This window comes from Pongo abelii, chromosome 1 (assembly GCF_028885655.2).
Source record: "Pongo abelii isolate AG06213 chromosome 1, NHGRI_mPonAbe1-v2.0_pri, whole genome shotgun sequence".
NCBI lineage: Eukaryota > Metazoa > Chordata > Mammalia > Primates > Hominidae > Pongo > Pongo abelii.
In genome coordinates this window covers 140,350,675-140,369,577 of record NC_071985.2, presented here as the reverse complement: position 1 = coordinate 140,369,577, position 18,903 = coordinate 140,350,675, and the positions used below count along the sequence as shown (strand labels likewise).

The 18,903-nt window shown below is 38.9% G+C and overlaps 1 protein-coding gene across 17 annotated transcripts in view; it reads right to left on the bottom strand.

The window, feature by feature from the left end:
* The window catches only part of EVI5 (ecotropic viral integration site 5), a 277,149-nt gene that overhangs the window by 106,045 nt on the left and 152,201 nt on the right, over positions 1-18,903 (bottom strand). For all 17 annotated transcript variants that reach the window (XM_054531115.2, XM_063718560.1, XM_063718554.1 and 14 more), the window contains 2 exons: positions 12,725-12,865; positions 11,117-11,275 (listed from right to left, as the gene is read on the bottom strand). In XM_054531115.2, coding sequence (XP_054387090.1) covers positions 11,117-11,275; positions 12,725-12,865 — 300 coding nt within the window. The remainder of the gene's footprint in view (positions 1-11,116; positions 11,276-12,724; positions 12,866-18,903) is intronic.

Here is an 18,903-nt window from a genome sequence, read left to right as displayed (position 1 = left end):
CCTTGCCTGTCTCCTCTAGGGAATATATGCTTTCATCTGTGTGGATCAGAGACAAGAAATGCTGCTGTCTTTGGGGCACTGGTGAAAGCCATTGCATCTTGGGGAAGGGGCAAAACTGTGTTTTGTGCCTAGGACTACATCTAGGAGTGGGCAGGAGCACTAAAGACCAAACACACCAGATCAAAGGACATAATGAAGCCTAAGACTGAATTTATTTATTTAATTAATTTATTTTTTTCTTTGAGACAGAGTTTCACTCTTGTTGCCCAGGCTGGAGTGCAATGGTGCGACCTTGGCTCACTGCAACCTCTGCCTCCCAGGTTCAAGTGATTCTCCTGCCTCAGCCTCCCAAGTAGCTGTGATTACAGGCATACACCACCACGTCTGGCTAATTTTTGTATTTTTAGTAGAGATGGGGTTTCACCGTGCTGGTCTCAAACTCCTGACCTCAGGTCATCCACCTGCCTCAGCCTCCCAAAGTGCTGGGATTACAGGCGTGAGCCACCGCGTCCAGCCATTTATTTTTTCTAATTTAGAAACAGGATCTTGCTTTGTGGCTTAGGCTGGAGTGCAGTGGTGTTATATTTCATCACAGCCTCAAACTCCTGGGCTCAAGTGATCCTGCCACCTTGGCCTCTCAAGTAGCTGGGACTACATGCACATACTACCACACCTGGCTAATTTTTAAAAATTTTTATACGAGACAGGGTCTCACTATGTTGCCCAGGCTAGTCTCAAATTCCTGGCCTCAAGTGATCCTCCTGCCTGGGCCTCCCAAAGTGCTGGGGATTATAGGCATTAGCCACTGTGCCTGTCTAAGACTCAGGCTTCATCAGAACAATAGAATACACTGTTGCCCCTCCAACTCTTCTGTAATAAGTAACAAATGGAATACTGCTGAAGACAGACCCTTTTAAAACGTTACGCAAAGGGAAGACCTAAAGACACAAAATCCCTCTGGCAAACCAGCTCCTACTCTAAAAATAAGGTATTGCTAAGGGAAAAATAAGGTATTGCTAAGGGAATTTGAAGCCTATGGTGCACTGATGATACCACAGAAACAACAAACCTCAAACTCAACCCATCTCTGGACTATATTAACTCGAATCTCTCACATTAAAGGCCTAGCAGAAGGAAAAATGTGCCCATTTCCAGGCAAAAAAACTATTTGACTTAGTCTGCAGTCCTACACAAGATATCCAGCTTTCAATAAAAAAATTACAAAGCATAGGAAAAGGCAAGGAAAAACAAAGCACTCCCAAGAGACAAAGCAATCAACAGAACCAGCATTACATATAGCACAGATGTTAAAAATATCTGTGATGGTAATACTAAGTGTCAACTTGATTGGATTGAAGGATATAAAGTATTGATCCTGTGTGTGTCTGTGAGGGTGTTGCCAAAAGAGATTAACATTTGAGTCAGTGGGATGGGAAAGGCAGATCCACCCTTAATCTGGTGGACACAATCTAATCAGCTGCCAGCGAATATAAAGCAGGCAGAAAAATGTGAAAAGGAGCTACTGGCCTAGCCTCCCAGCCTGCATCTTTGTCCCATGCTGGATGCTTCCTGCCCTCAAACATCAGACTCCAAGCTCTTCGGTTGTGGGACTCGGACTGGCTCTCCTTGCTCCTCATCTTGCAGACAGCCTATTGTGGGACCTTGCGATCGTGTTAATACTTAATAAACTCATATATATATACACAATATATATGAGATATATATGAGATACATATATATGAGATATATATATGAGATATATATGTGTATGTGTATTATATATAATATACATGTATTTTATATATATTTTTATATATATATCCTATTATTTATATATATATATATATCCTACTAGTTCTCTCCCTCTAGAGAACCCTGACTAATACAGATTTTGGTACCAGGAGTGGTTCTAGAGGAACAGAATATTACGGATGGAGTTCTTTCATTGGTTTGGGGGTTTCTGGAGTTGGCTGCTTAATATGATAAGACCCAAAAATGCTAAGGACTCTACTTCTAACAGTATGGAGTACACTGATAGTTCTTGGCATGAACTGTTTAGAGAGTTACGCAAAATAAATGTATTTGACACTCCTGATTTACTATTTGTGAGAGGCAAGCAGTTTAGTGACTCTATACATAATACCTTTGACTATATGTGGAGAACCAAGGAATGTAATGAAGTTGGTTGGTTGCTCCTAAGTTCACTAGACAAAGTGATGAAAGAAAATGATGAATTCAGGGATTCTGTCCCCTGTTTCAGAAGCAGATACTAAGCCTCAAATCTGCTAAGATTGCCCTGAATGAGAGTAGACAGTCACAAGCTCTTCATGTGAGTGGCTGACCTGCAACGAAAGATGTATGCACAGCTTTGCCAGGTGTCTACTGTTAAAGTGAGGGCATTGATTGGAAAAGAATGGGACCCTGAAACTTGGAATGGGGACGTGTGGGAGGACCCTGATGAAGCTGGGGACATTGAGGTTTGTAAACTCTGATGAAATTTTTTTGTCAGAAGGAACAACTTCTTCATCCCCAGTAGTGGAAACAACCCCTCCCCGACCCATGCTGCCATCAGCCTTTCTGCCTTTGTCTGAGGAGATGAACCCTGCGCTGCCTGAGGCAACACTGATGCCCTCCCCTGAGGCAGTTGCCAGGCAAGATAATGTTGATTCTCCTCAGGAGCCACCCCCAACACCTGTTTGCTTCTAGACCTATAACTAAGTTAAAGTCTCAGTGGGCCCCTAGAGGGTGAGGTTGAGAGTGTGACCCATGAGGAGGTGTGCTACACTTGAAAAAAACCAAGTTCTCTAATTTATATAAACAGAAATCTGGAAAACAAGCCATAGGAATGGATATTAAGGGTATGGGATAATGGTGGAAGGAACAGAGTTGAATTTCAGAGTTGAAGGTTCAGGCTGAATTTATTGATTTGGGCCCAGTAAGTAGGGACTCTGCATTCAATGTTGCAACTCGGGGAGTTAAAAAAGGTTCTAATAGTTTATTTGCTTGGTTAGCTGAAAGATGGATTAGAAGATGGCCCACCATGAGAGAGCTGGAAACGCCTGATCTCCCCTGGTTTAATGTAGAGGATGGGATCCAAAGGCTTAGGGAGACTGGGATGGTGGAGTGGATTAGTCACTTTAGACCTACTCATCTCAGCTGGGAGGGTCCAGAAGACATACTCTTGACCAATGGCTTTTGAAATAGATTTGTGAGGGCAGCACCTGCATCTTTGAAGAGCCCTGTAATTGCTCTTCTTAGTATGTCAGATCTAATGGTGGGAACCGCAGTTACTCAACTATAAAATTTAAATACAATGGGAATAATTGAATACTGAGGTGCCAGGGGCCAAGTGGCGGCACTCAACCACCAAATGCAAGGTGGGTGTAGCTACTGTCATGAACAGCAGTGGCAAAGCGGCAATCAGAATAGTCTGTCTTGTGTAGAGCTCTGGCATTGGCTAATTAATCACGGTGTTCCTAGAAGTGAAATTGATAGGAAGCCTGCTGCATTCCCACTTAATTTATACGAGCAGAAAACTTCTAGGTCGAATGGGCAAAATACTAATTTGAATTATAAAAACAGAGATTCATGGCCCCCATAGGTGAATCACAGCAGAGACCTCTAGGATTTTGGAGCGAGACCCTGCCATCTTCTTCAGATAACTACTCTCCTTTTGAGAGACAGCTGTTGGCCTGTTACTGGGCTTTGGTGGAAACTGAACCATTGTTCATCATAGTCATGAACTGACTATGAGTCATCAAGTCACCACGCGACCTGAACCGCCTATCATGAACTGGGTGCTTTCTGACCCATCTAGCCATGAAGTGGGCTATGCACAGCAGCATTCCATCATCAAATGGAAGTGGTATATATGTGATCAGGCTTGAGCAGGTCCTGAAGGGACAAGTAAGTTCCATAAGGAAGTAGCTCAAATGCCCATGGTCTCCACTCCTGCCACCCTGCCTTCTCTTCTCCAGCCTGCACTGATGGCCTCATGGGGAGTTCCCTATGATCAGCTGACAGAGGAAGAGAAGACCAGGGCCTAGTTCACAGATGGTTCTGCACGATATGCAGGCACCATCTGAAAGTGGACAGCCACAGCACTACAGCCCCTTTCTAGGACATCCCTGAAGGACAGCGGTGAAGGTAAATCTTCCCAGTGGGCAGAACTTTGAGCAGTGCACTTGGTTGTGCACTTTGCATGAAAGTAGAAATGGCCAGATGTGCTATTATATAATGATTCATGGGCTGTCGCCAATGGTTTGGCTGGATGGTCAGGGACTTCAAAGAAGCATGATTGGAAAATTGGTGACAAAGAAATTTGGAGAAGAGGTATGTGGATGGACCTCTCTGAGTGGCCAAAAACTGTGAAGACATTTGTATCCCATGTGAGTGCTCACCAACGGGTGACCTCAGCAGAGGAGGAGTTTAATAATTGAGTGGATAGGATGACCAGTTCTGAGGACACCACTCAGCCTCTTTTCCCAGCCACCCATCGTCGCCCAATAAACCCATGAACAAAGTAGCCATGGTGGCAGGGATGGAGGTTACACATGGTCTCAGCAACATGGACTTCCACTCACCAAAGCTGACCTGGCTACAGTCACTGCTAAGTGCCCAATTTGCCAGCAGCAGAGACCAACACTGAGCCCTTGATATGGCACCATTCCTCGGGGTGATCAGCTAGCTACCTGGTGGCAGGTTGATTATATTGGACCTCTTCCATCATGGAAAGGGCAGAGGTTTGTCCTCACTGGAATAGATACTTACTCCGGATATGGGTTTACCTATCCCGCATGTAATGCTTCTGCCAAGACCACCATCTGTGCACTCACGGAATACCTTAAACAGTATTGTGGTATTCCAAACAGCATTGCCTCTGACCAAGGCACTCACTTTATGGCCAAAGAAGTGTTGCAGTGGGCTCATGTTCACGGAATTCACTGGTCTTACCATGTTCCCCATCATCCTAAAGCAGCTGGATGGATAGAATGGTGGAACGGCCTTTTGAAGTCACAATTACAATGTCAACTAGGTGACAATACTTTGCAGGGCTGGGGCAAAGTTCTCCAGAAGGCCATGTATGCTCTGAATCAGCATCCAATATATGGTACTGTTTCTCCCGTAGCCACAATTCACAGGTCCAGGAATCAAGGGGTGGAAGTGCAAGTGGCACTGCCCACCATCACCCCTAGTGATCCACTAGCAAAATTTTTGCTTCCTATTCCCTCAACATTAATTCTGCTGGCCTAGAGGTCTTAGTTCCAGAGGGAGGAATGCTACCACCAGAAGACACAACAACGACTCCATTAAACTGGAAGTTAAGATTGCCACCTGGACACTTCAGGCTCTTCCTACCTTTAAGTCAACAAGCTAAGAAGGGAATTACAGTATTGGCTGGGATGACTGACCCGGACTATCAAGATGAAATCAGTCTACTACTCCACAACGGAGGTAAAGAAGAGTATGCATGGAATACAGGAGATCCATCAGGGCATCTTAGTATTGCCATGCCCTGTGATTAAGGTCAATGGGAAACTACAACATCCCAATCCAGGCAGGACTACAGATGGCCCAGACCCCTCAGGAATGAAGGTTTGGGTCACTCCACCAGGAAAAAAAAACATGACCTGCTGAGGTGCTTGCTGAAGGTAAAGGGAATACAGAATGGGTAACGGAAGGTAGTCATTAATACCAGATACCACTACGTGACCAGCTGCAGAAACAAGGACTGTAATTGTCATGAGTATTTCCGCCTTCTTTTGTTAAAATCATGTTTGTGTATGTATACATTTGTACTAAGAAAATATATTTTATCATGTGACATAAGATTTATTGACTTCATATCAGCATTTAAGTACTGTTAACTTTATGTAATAGTATTTGAGTCGGGGATTGGTGTGTTTCTGGGTGTACAAAGGATAGTTGTATTATGTTAGGCATAATTATTACCTCATTATTGTCTTTATTCGAAGATTATGTATGATCTCAGGAGATGTGCATAGGCTCAAGTTCAAGCTGACAAGGGGTGGACTTGTGATGGTTAATACTGAGTTAATATCCAAGATCAATATAAAGTATTGATCCTGGGTGTATCTGTGAGGGTGTTGCCAAAAGAGATTAACATTTGAGTCAGTGGGCTGGGGTAGGCAGATCCACCCTTAGCTGGTGGGCACATCTAATCAGCTGCCAGTGAATATAAAGCAGGCAGAAAAATGTGAAAAGGAGAGACTGGCCCAGCCTATATCTTTCCCCCATGCTGGATGCTTCCTGTCCTTGAACATTGGACTGCAAGCTCTTCCGTTCTGGGACTTGGACTGGCTCTCCTTGCTCCTCAGCTTGTAGGCAGCCTACTGTGGGACCTTGTGATCGTGTAAGTTAATACTTTAAATAAACTCCCCTTTTTATATATATATATCCTATTAGTTCTGTCCCTCTAGAGAACCCTGACTAATACAATATCTGACAAAGAATTTAAAATAACTGCGATTAATATTCTAAAGGCTCTAAGGGAAAGGTGAAAAACATAAGATTAGATAAGTAATAGCACAAAAATGAAAACTATGAGTCAAAAAGAAAAGCTACAGATGGGCTGGGCACAGTGGCTCGTGACTGTAATCCTAGCACTTTGGGGAGGCTGAGATGGGAGGATCACTTGGGCTCAGGAGTTTGAGACCAGCCTGGGCAACACAGTGAGACCCTTTCTCTTTGAAAAAAAAATTTTTTTTTTTTTTTTAAAGAAAAGCTAGAAATGAAAAACAGTAACAGACGTAAAGAATGCCTTCAGTGGCTCATCAAACAACTCAACAAAGCAATGGAAAGAATGAGTGAACTTAATAATTTGTCAGTAAATATGTTTTAGTCAATGGAAACTGAAAACAGAGAAAAATGATAGGGGCAAAAAGAACAGAGCAACCAAGAGTTGTTATACAACCTTGAACAATCTAACACATGTATAATTGAAACCCCTGAAGAAGGGAGCATGAGAATACTTGAAGAAATAACAACCAAGGGCCAGGCGTGCTGGCTCACACCTATAATCCCAGATCTTTGGGAGGCTAAGACGGGCGGATCACCTGAGGTCGGAAGTTTGAGACCAGCCTGACCAACATGGAGAAACCCTGTCTCTACTAAAAATACAAAATTAGCCAGGCGTGGTGGTACATGCCTGTAATCCCAGTTACTTAGGAGGCTGAGGCAGGAGATCACGGCTTGAACCCAGGGGGCAGAGGTTGCAGTGAGCTGAGATCATGCCATTGTACTCCAGCCTGGGCAACAAGAGTGAAACTCCATCTCGAAAAAAAAAAAAAAAGAAAGAAATAACAACCAAGAATTTTCCAAAATTTATGGTATACACAAATCTATAAATCAAAGAAACTCAGAGAAAAAAAAAACAAGAAAAAAAAACCAGATCTAGGTATATCATATTCAACCTGCTACAAACAAAGAGAAAAGCTTGAAGGCAACCAGAGGAAAAAATACATTACATGTTGAGGAACAAAAATAAGAATTACAAGAGTCCTGGCTGGCATGATTTCTGACAAGAAGATAGCAGAGTGATCTAAAGTGTTAAAAGAAAAAAAACTGTCAAGGCAGAATTCAATATCCTGCAAATATATCTTTTAAAATTGAAGAAATAAACATTTTATCAAACAAAAACCAGCACTAAAGAAAATGATAAAAGAACTTCTTAAAGCAGAAAAGATAAGATACCAGACAGAAACACAGATCTGCATAAAGAAAGAGTGCTGAAACAGAATATCGTGAAGGAAAAACACATTTCATTAAAAGTTTTTCAGTTTCTATGAAAGAAAACTTTAATGCAAAATTAGTAGCATATATGTTTGGACAATATGTAAAATGTATGACAATTTCACAAAGGTAGAAAGATTTGAAAATACACTGTTGTAAGAGCCTTAGATTACACATTAAGTGTATAATTATTTATCATTTATTATTTATCATTTATTATTTGAAGGTAAACTCTATTTATTGTAAAACCTGGAACAACTACTAAAGAAACTCTTGAAAGATGTATAAATAAATAAGTCAAATGTGAAGATAAAAATGGAATCACAATAAATATCTAATAAATCCAAGAGAAGGTCGAAAAAAAGAAACAAAGAAACAAAGAACAGATGGAATAAACAAAATAGCCAGCAAGGTGACAGATATCAACCCAAATAAAATTACAAAACTGAGACCAAACATGACAGCAAAAGAAACTATGAGACTAAATTGTTTTTAGTTTTTTGTTTTTTGTTTTTCTTTGAGATGGATTCTTGCTCTGTCACCCAGGCTGGAGTGCAGTGGCATGATCTTGGCTCACAGCTGCAACCTCCACCTACTGGGTTCAACCGATTCTCCTGCCTCAGCCTCCCGAATAGCTGGGACTACAGGCATGTGCCACCACGCCCGGCTAATTTTTTTGTATTTTTAGTAGAGATGGGGTTTCACTGTGTTGGCCAGGCTGGTCTCAAACTCCTGACCTCAGGTGATCCACCCGCCTTGGCCTCCCAAAATGTTGGAATTACATGCGTGAGCTACTGCATCCAGCCAGTTTTTATAGCTTTATTGAGATATAGTTCACACATTATAAAATTGACCTCCCTCAAGTGTACATATATTCAGTGGTTTTTAGCCTATTGAGAGTTGAACAATCATTTATCAGACTGTATTTTAAAAAGTACCCATCTATATGTTGTTTATCAGAGATATAAACACATAAATTGAAATTAAGATGGGAAAAAATATAGTACAATTTATCTTAAGAAATCTAAATCGAGGCAGGGCACGGCGGCTCACGCCTGTAATCCCAGCACTTTGGGAGGTCAAGGTGGGTGGATCACAAGGTCAGGAGTTCGAGACTAGCCTGGCCAACATGGTGAAATCCCGTCTCTACTAAAAATACAAAAATTAGCCGGGCGTGGTAGTGGGTGCCTGTAATCCCAGCTACTTGGGAGGCTGAGGCAGGAGAAGAGTTTGAACCCGGGAGGCAGAGGTTACACTGAGCTGAGATCTGGCCACTGCACTCCAGCCTGGGTGACAAAGCAAGACTCCATCTAAAAAATAAAAATTAAAAAAGAAAAAGAAATCTAAATCTAAAATATTAAAAACCTGAATCCAGCAATGGGAATGTGTTGTATCTCTGTCTATGTGATCCACAGCACAAACATGTTTTTAGTATTTTGATAACTGTACCTCAATAGAAGTGGCTTGCTTTGCAATCCTTTGTATTTGGTTTTACACATTAAAAAATATTATTTTAAGAAGGGGTCCACAGGTTCCAGACTGCCAACAGTGTTGATGGCAGACACAAACACAAAAACGATAAGCACCTTTGTACTTAAACTCTTGAAGATATACACAAGAATACATAAGCAAGAATGTTCAGAGTAGCACTGTTTGCAAGAGCAAAAAGGACAGTGGATCAATAAATTGAGGTATAGTCACTGACAGACTTTTCTAAAAGTCCTTAAAAAGTCAGAACTGGAGTTACATGTATAAACATAGACAAATTTCTTAATCTAAATACATGGGTGTTTGATATAATAATCTTTAGATTACTACACACCACCACCATTACACTATACTGTTTTTATTTATTTTTTTTCATTTATCAATGTGAAAATTTCATGGATCACCACCAGTCCAAATACTGGCATTTAGGAACCAGTGCCTATTACCATCCTGCTTCCAGCAAAATCCATCCAAAATCACATTTATTAGTCAGCGATGGTATTAGGCACAATACAAATTCCTTAGGAAATCTTTCTCCAAACCACCTAGTTGAAATTAATTTTCCCCTCCTAGTCTCCATAGCAATTCCTATCTAACTCTCTACTTACGAAATTTCTGAAGTATATTAAATATAGTCTATGCATACCTGATTTCTCAAGTGTAAGTTCTTTAATGGCTGAGACAGTGCTTTGTGTTTCACAAGTTCTCAAAATCATGTCTACTGGACTTGATTTATTCACCTCTACCCACTGTGAAATAAATCCTCAACAATGGCTTAAAAGCTGTGTTTTCATCTTTAGTATCTATACTAAAATAAAATGTTTACAAAAATAAAACTTCCCATTGTAAAACTTAAGATTTCCACTATTCATAATCTCAATAGTACCTCTTCCTATTTTAATTATACTGAATAAAATAATGTGTGGAAAGTATTTTATATAGAATAATACAAGAAAAATATAAGAAAATAACTTTGAACAATGTAAAATAAGATATATTTATTCTGAAGAAATTACATATTCATGTTACCATGTTTGAGATTATGATCATTTTGCACACTGGAGTACAGAATGATGTATGAGTTAAGTATGCCCCCTACTGACTGAATAAATACTTTAAAAGCCAAAAAACAACATTCACAGAGTATAACAATATGGTCCAAACAAATGTACCACATGAAAACCAAATGTGCCTTTACCATGCAAATGGGTTTCATAAAAAGACCTTTGCAGATCTTAAGTATATTTAAGATAGACTCTATTGGAGAAAAGAGAGACCTGAGAAGAAAGAAGGACAATTTTGAATTCACTGCCCAGGGTCACCACATGAAACAACTTTAGGAAGCATCATTCACATTATAGTATACATCTGTGGTTCCCAATTGGGGCAATTTTGCCCCCCAGGGGACATTTGGCAATGTGTGCAGAAACATTTTTGGTCATCGCAACCTGAGGTAGCACTACTGGCATCTAGTGGGTAGAGGCCAGGGATGCTGCTAAACATCTACAACGCACAGACCAGCTCTGTAAAACAAAGTATCTTCTAGCCAAAAATGTTAAAAGTGTTGAGGTTGAGAAATTTTGCTCTGCATGGTGTTCCTTCTCAATTCATGCAAGAGGGCGACGCTATGAGTTTTACCCAATAAAGTCAAATAAAATTTGACTTCCTTGAACTTTGTTGAATGGGTCAAAGAAGGATTAAATCTCTGAAATCCAATATAATAATTTTTTGCCATCTTCATTTGGGCTAGAAAACCGCGGTCTATACAGTTTCATCTCTTCACCTTTTATCTCTGTTCTAGGGATGATACAATCTGCGCACAAACCCTTGATCAGCTAATGATACTTTTTAAGGATACTGGGCTTTCCCATCATACCTGTGTTTCCATTTCCATCATCCTTTGTTTTATTTCTCTTATTTCTGCCTGTGTTTCAGCTTCTCTAAGTCGAATGGTCATCAGTTCATCTTGTAACTCATTCATAGCATTTTTCTTAGGTGGGTCTTTCCATCTCCCAGTAGTACGAGCTAAGTGGTGCTGAAGCATAAAAAATTATATTGCAACAAATACTCTCAGTATCAAAATAAGAGCTAATATTACTGAGCGCTTATTTCAGGCCTGTGATATATAAAACACTTTCCACACATTATTTTATTTCATCCCTAGAAAATCCTATTAATCAGGCACTATTATCATTTGAATAAAAGGGTTTCATAAAAAGACCTTTGCAGATCTTAAGTATATTTAAGATAGAATTTATTGGCCAGGCGCAGTGGCTGTCACACCTGTAATCCCAGCACTTTGGGAGGCCGAGGCGGGCAGATCACCTGAGGTTAGGAGTTTGAGATCAGCCTGGCCAACATGATGAAACCCTGTCTCTAGTCTCTACTTAAAAAAAAAAAAAAAAGAATTTATTGGAGAAAAGAGAGACCTGAGAAGAAAGACAGGCAATTTTAGAATTCACTGCCTAGGGTCACCATATTAAACAACTTTAGGAAGCCTCATTCACATTATTGCCATTATTGGTTCCCAAGTAGGGCAATTTTGCCCCCCAGGGGACATTTGGCAATGTGAGTGGAAACATTTTTGGCTTTTCACAGGTAAGAAAATGAACATTGTGATTAAGTAACTTTAGGAGGATCACACACAGCCAGTGCAGATCTGGGATATAAACTCAAATACAGTTCAAATTTTTTTCTCTATATACTGCGGATTAATTCTTGAAACGAAGATTACAATTTTCACTGTAATTTTTTTAATTAGAGATTTTTCATATTATCTTCAATGAAATCCCAATACATTAGAAAAAAAATAGGGCCATTAAGGAAGGAATGTTAGAAGTTAAGGGCAGTGTTTCTCAAAATATCTGTGATAAAAGACAAGTTTTGTCTTTTTTGTTTTAAAATTTCAAGTTTATTGCAATCTGATACTTCGTCAAAACATGTTTTAAAAAAAGGCATGACAATGTCAAGGCCTAATTTCGGTCCTTGTATGGAATATGTATTTTGTTCCTTGTCAACATTTCTCTCATACATGAATAAATTTGTGGTCACATACCAGATAAATGTCATTTATTTGGTGAGGTAACTAAGTTACTAATTTATACATTAAATTTATAATGTGGTCACCCTTCTGGTGTTTCACATTAACCAACAATGGACTTAATATCAAAGTTTAAGACAAAATATGTATTATATAGAACACTTTCACAGTTTGCAGAACAAGTTACACAAGGCACAATGGTACAATGACAAAAATATGATCTGATGTCTACTGTATCTTTTATTTTATTATAAGAATTAAAGAGGGAGAAACAGCTTAAGTGCACTTTCAGTTTATAAATATTCTCAATTTTGACATTAAACAGGGTCTCTCTCACTTTAAACTCATCTCCTACTGTAGGTCATCAGGTACTTCAAACTCTTACAAATTGGATATTTGGGTTTTACTCTCTTTTAAAAAAGCACACAAAATATATTAATATACCTGCCAGTGTTCCTCTAAATCCTTGACTTGCTGTCTAAGTTCTTTCAAACCCATAATGGCTTCTGCTTCTCTAAGTTTCACAGCAATGAGTTCTTCCTGAAGCCTTGCGATATTATTCTCATCAGGAAGGGAGTTATTCCTCTAAAGAAGAAGAAAATTTAATTTGGGATTTTTAAATTTAAGGAATAAAATACAGCACACATAACAGCTATTTTGTTCCACACTTAAATGTATTTAATTTTATACAGCTATACTGAAATATAATTCACAAACTATGAAACTCACCCTTTTAAAATACACAAGAGCCAGTGGTTTTTAGAGTATTTACAGGGTTGTTTAAACATCACCATGATCTAATTTCAGAATATTTTTATCATGCAAAAAAGAAAACCTATACTCATCACCAGTCATTCTACATTCTCCACTTCCCCAGCCCCTAGCAACCACAAATCTACTTTTTGTTTCCATGAATTTGCCTACCTGGACATTTCTTGTAAGTGGAATCATATGTATTTATAGCTTTTTGTGACAAACTTACTTCACTTAGAACAATGTTTTCAAGGTTCAATCTTTTTTTTAATGCCAAATGATATTCCACTGTATAGATATACCACATTTAATCTATTTATTCATCAATTAATAGAAATTTGGGTTGTTTCCACTTTTTGACTATTATAATGTTGCTATGAACATTGGTGCAAAAGTTTTTGTGTAGACTTAGGCTTTCAATGTTCTTAAGATATACTTAGGAGTAGAACTGCTGGCTCAGATGGTAATTATTCTATGTTTAACTTTTAAGAAACTGCCAAACTTTTCCAAAGCAGCTGTACTGCTTTTCATTTCAACTAGCAATGTATGAGGGGAACTGTACTTAATTTTGAGAACACAGAAATCTAACTCTGATTTGTTAATAAAATACTAATCAGAGTTACGGAGCAAGAGGATTAAAATTTTTTTCAATATGGCAATAAACTTACTAACTTCTGATCAGGACTCCAGATAAAGCATGAACATCATTTACTTTTTAAATATTTATAGAAAATAGTAGTCCAAAATCTGTTTTTGTTGTATTTCCTCAGCATGTTATTTTTGAGAGAGGCATCAAATCTCTGTGTATTAGTCACTATTTACATCAACAATCAAGAAATTAATAAAAATTAAACAATTTACCAATTGATTCAAATGAAATGACTGAAGTTAACTTGATTCATGGATACAAGATTTATTTATATTTTTCCATAAGTTATTGGGGTACAGGTGGTATTTGGTTACATGAGTAAGTTCTTCAGTGGTGATTTGTGAGATTTTGGTGTACCCATCACCCAAGCAGTATACACTGCACCTTATTTGTAGTCTTTTATCCCTCATTCCCCTCCCACTCTTCCCCACAAGTCCCCAAAGTCCACTGAATTATTCTTATGCCTTTGCGTCCTCATAGCTTAGCTCCCACATATCAGTGAGAACATACGATGTTTGGTTTTCCATTCCTGAGTTACTTCACTTAGAATAATAGTCTCCAATCTCATCTAGGACACTAGATGAGAAAATGCTGTTAATTCATTCTTTTTTATGGCTGAGTAGTATTCCATCATATATATATATATACACACACACACACACACAAACACACACACACATATGTATATATATATACGTATATATGTATATATATATACGTGTGTATATATATATATATATATACGTATATATATATATACACCACACTTTCTTTATCCACTTGTTGACTGATGGGCATTTGAGTTGGTTCCACGATTTTGCAATTGTGAATTGTGCTGCTATAAACATGCATGTGCAAGTATCTTTTTCAAATAATGACCTTTTTTTCCCTCTGGGTAGACAGATACCCAGCAGTGGGATTGCTGGATCAAATGGTACTTCTACTTTTAGTTATTTAAGGGATCTCTACACTGTTTTCCATAGTGGCAGTACTAGTTTACATTCCCACTAGCAGTGCAGAAGCGTTCCCTGTTCATTGCATCCACGCCAACATCTACTGTTTTTTGATTTTTTGATTATGGCTAATCTTGTGGAAGTAAGGAGGTATTACTTGTGGTTTTGATTTCCATTTCCCTGATCATTACTGATGTTTAGTATTTTTTCTTTTCTTTTTTTTTGAAACGGAGTCTTGCTCTGTCGCCCAGGCTGGAGCGCAGTGGCACAATCTCAGCTCACTTCAACCTCTGCCTCCTGGGTTCAAGCAATTCTCTGCCTCAGCCTCCAGAGTAGCTGGGATTACAGGCGCCGGCCACCACACCTGGCTAATTTTTTGTATTTTTAGTAGAGACAAGGTTTCATTATCTTGGCCAGGCTGGTCTTGAACTCCTGACCTTGTGATCCACCAACCTCGGCCTCCCAAAGGGCTGGGATTACAGGCGTGAGCCACCGCACCGAGCCGATGTTTAGTACATTTTCATATGTTTGTTGGCCATTTGTATATCTTCTTTTGAGAATTGTCTATTCATGTCCTTAGCCCACTTTTTGATGAGATTGTTTTCTTCTTACTGATTTGAGTTCGTTGTAGATTCTGGATATTAGTCCTTTGTCACATGTATAGATTGTGAAGATTTTCTCCCACTCTGTGGGTTGTCTGTTCACTCTTCTGACTGTTCCTTTCTCCATGCAAAAGCTCCTTAGTTTAATTAGGTCTCAGCTATTTATCTTTGTTCTAATTGCATTTGCTTTTGGGTTCTTGGTCATGAAATCCTTGCCTAAGCAAATGTCTAGAAGGGTTTTTCCAATGTTATCTTCTAGAATTTTTATAGTTTCAGGTCTTAGGTTTAAGTCCTTAATCCATCTCTTAAGTTGATTTTTTGTATAACGTGAGAGGAGAGGATCCAGTTTCATTCTCCTACATGTGGCTAGCCAATTATCCCAGCACACGGATACAAGATTTAGATCAATTTCCCACCATATTAAAAGATAAAAAGGATACAGGGTAGCCCAGTATCAAACTTCTCTGGAGAGTTACCAAGAGATCCAAAATGAGGCCGTAGGGAAAGCTCCCTACGTAAAAAGGTAAACTGAGGTAACATTGAGATTTCAAGGCCTGATTCTATGAAATTTTCTATCTCTAAATATTTCACGGTACACCTGCAAATTTTTGCTCACAGGGATGATGAAATGAAGTTATTCTCACCAATTACACTTTCTTATAATGGACTTTAAATATTTTCTCAATTGAAAACCAAAAATTTACTGCATATGCATTTAAAAGACTGCTGGAAGCAGAAAAAAAGAGGATGCTGCAGGAAGAAATTACCATAGGAAGCATGCTACTTTTCAAATTCCTTTCTACTTTATAATGTGAAAAACAACACAGCCACTTACGAAATCCATTTTTGAATGGAACCCAAATACACTTCTATCAAATATTCAAAACCTTTCTAATTGTAAGACACAGTTTCTGCTCTAAATCATGTAACCCAGAATACACCTAAGTTAAAGACCAAATATTCTGTTAGCCATTTCTTTCAGCATTCTTGCTGGCTTTTTTCCTCAACAAATCGAGATAATATATTATCCAGAAATATAAAAATAGCAAGGAGCTTTCTAGCAAAATTATTCCATTACTGACTCTAGTTACACTTGTTCTGTTTCATTAAGAACATAGTTAAAAACACCTGTGACTGTTATGTCCATTATCTATCAGGTTTTTGGATTCAGTAGCTAGCTATTACCTAAGAGTAAAAAGGAACAAATGACACAGAGCCCAGGCCACCAATAAATTTACAGATGAGGAAACAAGAGATTCGGAGTTTGTAATCTAGAACTTTTAAATCTGAAAGTTATAAGAAACCTAAAGGTCTTCTATTCCCATTACTTATCTCATCTTTGATGTTCTCTAATATCCTTGAAAAGAAGTTAGCTTCTCTAAGTACATTCAGGCTAAACGGAACTTCCTACATATCCTGAAGTAACTTGTTCTAGATTGGACAGTTCTAACAACTACACTCAGATGAAATCTTCTTTTTTTTTCCTTTTTTTTTAAAAATTATATTTTGTTTTAGGGTACATGTGCACAACGTGCAGGTTTGTTACATATATATACATGTGCCATGTTGGTGTGCTGCACCCATTAACTCGTCATTTAACATTAGATATATCTCCTAATGCTATCCCTCCACCCTCCCCCCACCCCAAAACAGGCCCCAGGGTGCGATGTTCCCCTTCCTGTGTCCATGTGTTCCCACTGTTCAATTCCCACCTATGAGTGAGAACATGCGGTGTTTGGTTTTTTGTCCTTGCAATAGTTTGCTGAGAATGATGGTTTCCAGCTTCATCCATGTCCCTACAAAGGACATGGAACTCATCCTTTTTTATGGCTGCAGAGTATTCCACGGTGTATATGTGCCACATTTTCTTAATCCAGTCTATCACTGTTGGACATTTGGGTTGTTTCCAAGTCTTTGCTATTGTGAATAGTGCCACAATAAGCATACGTGTGCATGTGTCTTTATAGCAGCATGATTTATAATTCTTTGGGTATATACCCAGTAATGAGATGGCTGGGTCAAATGGTATTTCCAGTTCTAGATCCTTGAGGAATCACCACACTGACTTCCACAATGGTTGAACAAGTTTACAGTCCCACCAACAGCGTAAAAGTGTTCCTATTTCTCCACATCCTCTCCAGCACCTGTTGTTTCCTGACATTTTAATGATCGCCATTCTAACTGGTGTGAGATGGTATCTCATTGTGGTTTTGATTTGCATTTCCCTGATGGCCAGTGATGAGCATTTTTACATGTGTCTTTTGGCTGCATAAATGTCTTCTTTTGAGAAGTGTCTGTTCATATCCTTTGCCCACTTGTTGATGGGGTTGTTTTTTTCTTGTAAATTTGTTTGAATTCATTGTAGATTCTGGATATTAGCCCTTTGTCAGATGAGTAGATTGCAAAACTTTTCTCCAATTCTGTAGGTTGCCTGTTCACTCTGATGGTAGTTTCTTTTGCTGTGCAGAAGCTCTTGAGTTTAATTAGATCCCATTTGTCAATTTTGGCTTTTGTTGCCATTGCTTTTGGTGTTTCAGACATGAAGTCCTTGCCCATGCCTATGTCCTGAATGATACTACCTAGGTTTTCTTCTAGGGTTTTTATGGTTTTAGGTCTAACATTTAAATCTTTACTCCATCTTGAATTAAGTTTAGTATAAGGCGTAAGGAAGGGATCCAGTTTCAGCTTTCTACATATGGCTAGCCAGTTTTCCCAGCACCATTTATTAAATAGGGAATCCTTTCCCCATTTCTTGTTTTTTTCAGGTTTGTCAGAGATCAGATAGTTGTAGATATGTGGCATTACTTCTGAGGGCTCTGTTCTGTTCCATTGGTCTATATCTCTCTTTTGGTACCAGTACCATGCTGTTTTGGTGAATGTAGCCTTGTAGTATAGTTTGAAGTCAGGTAGCCTGATGCCTCCAGCTTTGTTCTTTTGGCTTAGGACTGACTTGGCAATGCAGGCTCTTTTTTGGTTCCATATGAACTTTAAAGTAGTTTTTTCCAATTCTGTGAAGAAAGTCATTGGTAGCTTGATGGGGATGGCATTGAATCTATAAATTACCTTGGGTAGTATGGCCATTTTCATGATATTGATTCTTCCTACGCAGGGGCATGGAATGTTCTTCCATTTGTTTGTATCCTCTTTTATTTCATTGAGCAGTGGTTTGTAATTTCTCCTTGAAGAGGTCCTTCACATCCCTTTTGAGTTGGATTCCTAGATATTTTATTCTCTTTGAAGCAATTGTGAATGGGAGTTCACTCATGATTTGGCTCTCTGTTTGTCTGTTATTGGTGTATAAGAATGCCTGTGATTTTTGCACATTGATTTTGTATCCTGAGACTTTGCTGAAGTTGCTTATCAGCTTAAGGAGATTCTGGGCTGAGACGATGGGGTTTTCTAGATATACAATCATGTCATCTGCAAACAGGGACAATTTGACTTCCTCTTTTCCTAATGGAATACCCTTTATTTCTTTCTCCTGCCTGATTGCCCTGGCCAGAACTTCCAATACTACGTTGAATAGGAGTGGTGAGAGAGGGCATCCCTGTCTTGTGCCAGTTTTCAAATGGAATGCTTCCAGTTTTTGCCCATTCAGTATGATATTGGCTGTGGGTTTGTCATAGATAGCTCTAATTATTGTGAGATACGTCCCATCAATACCTA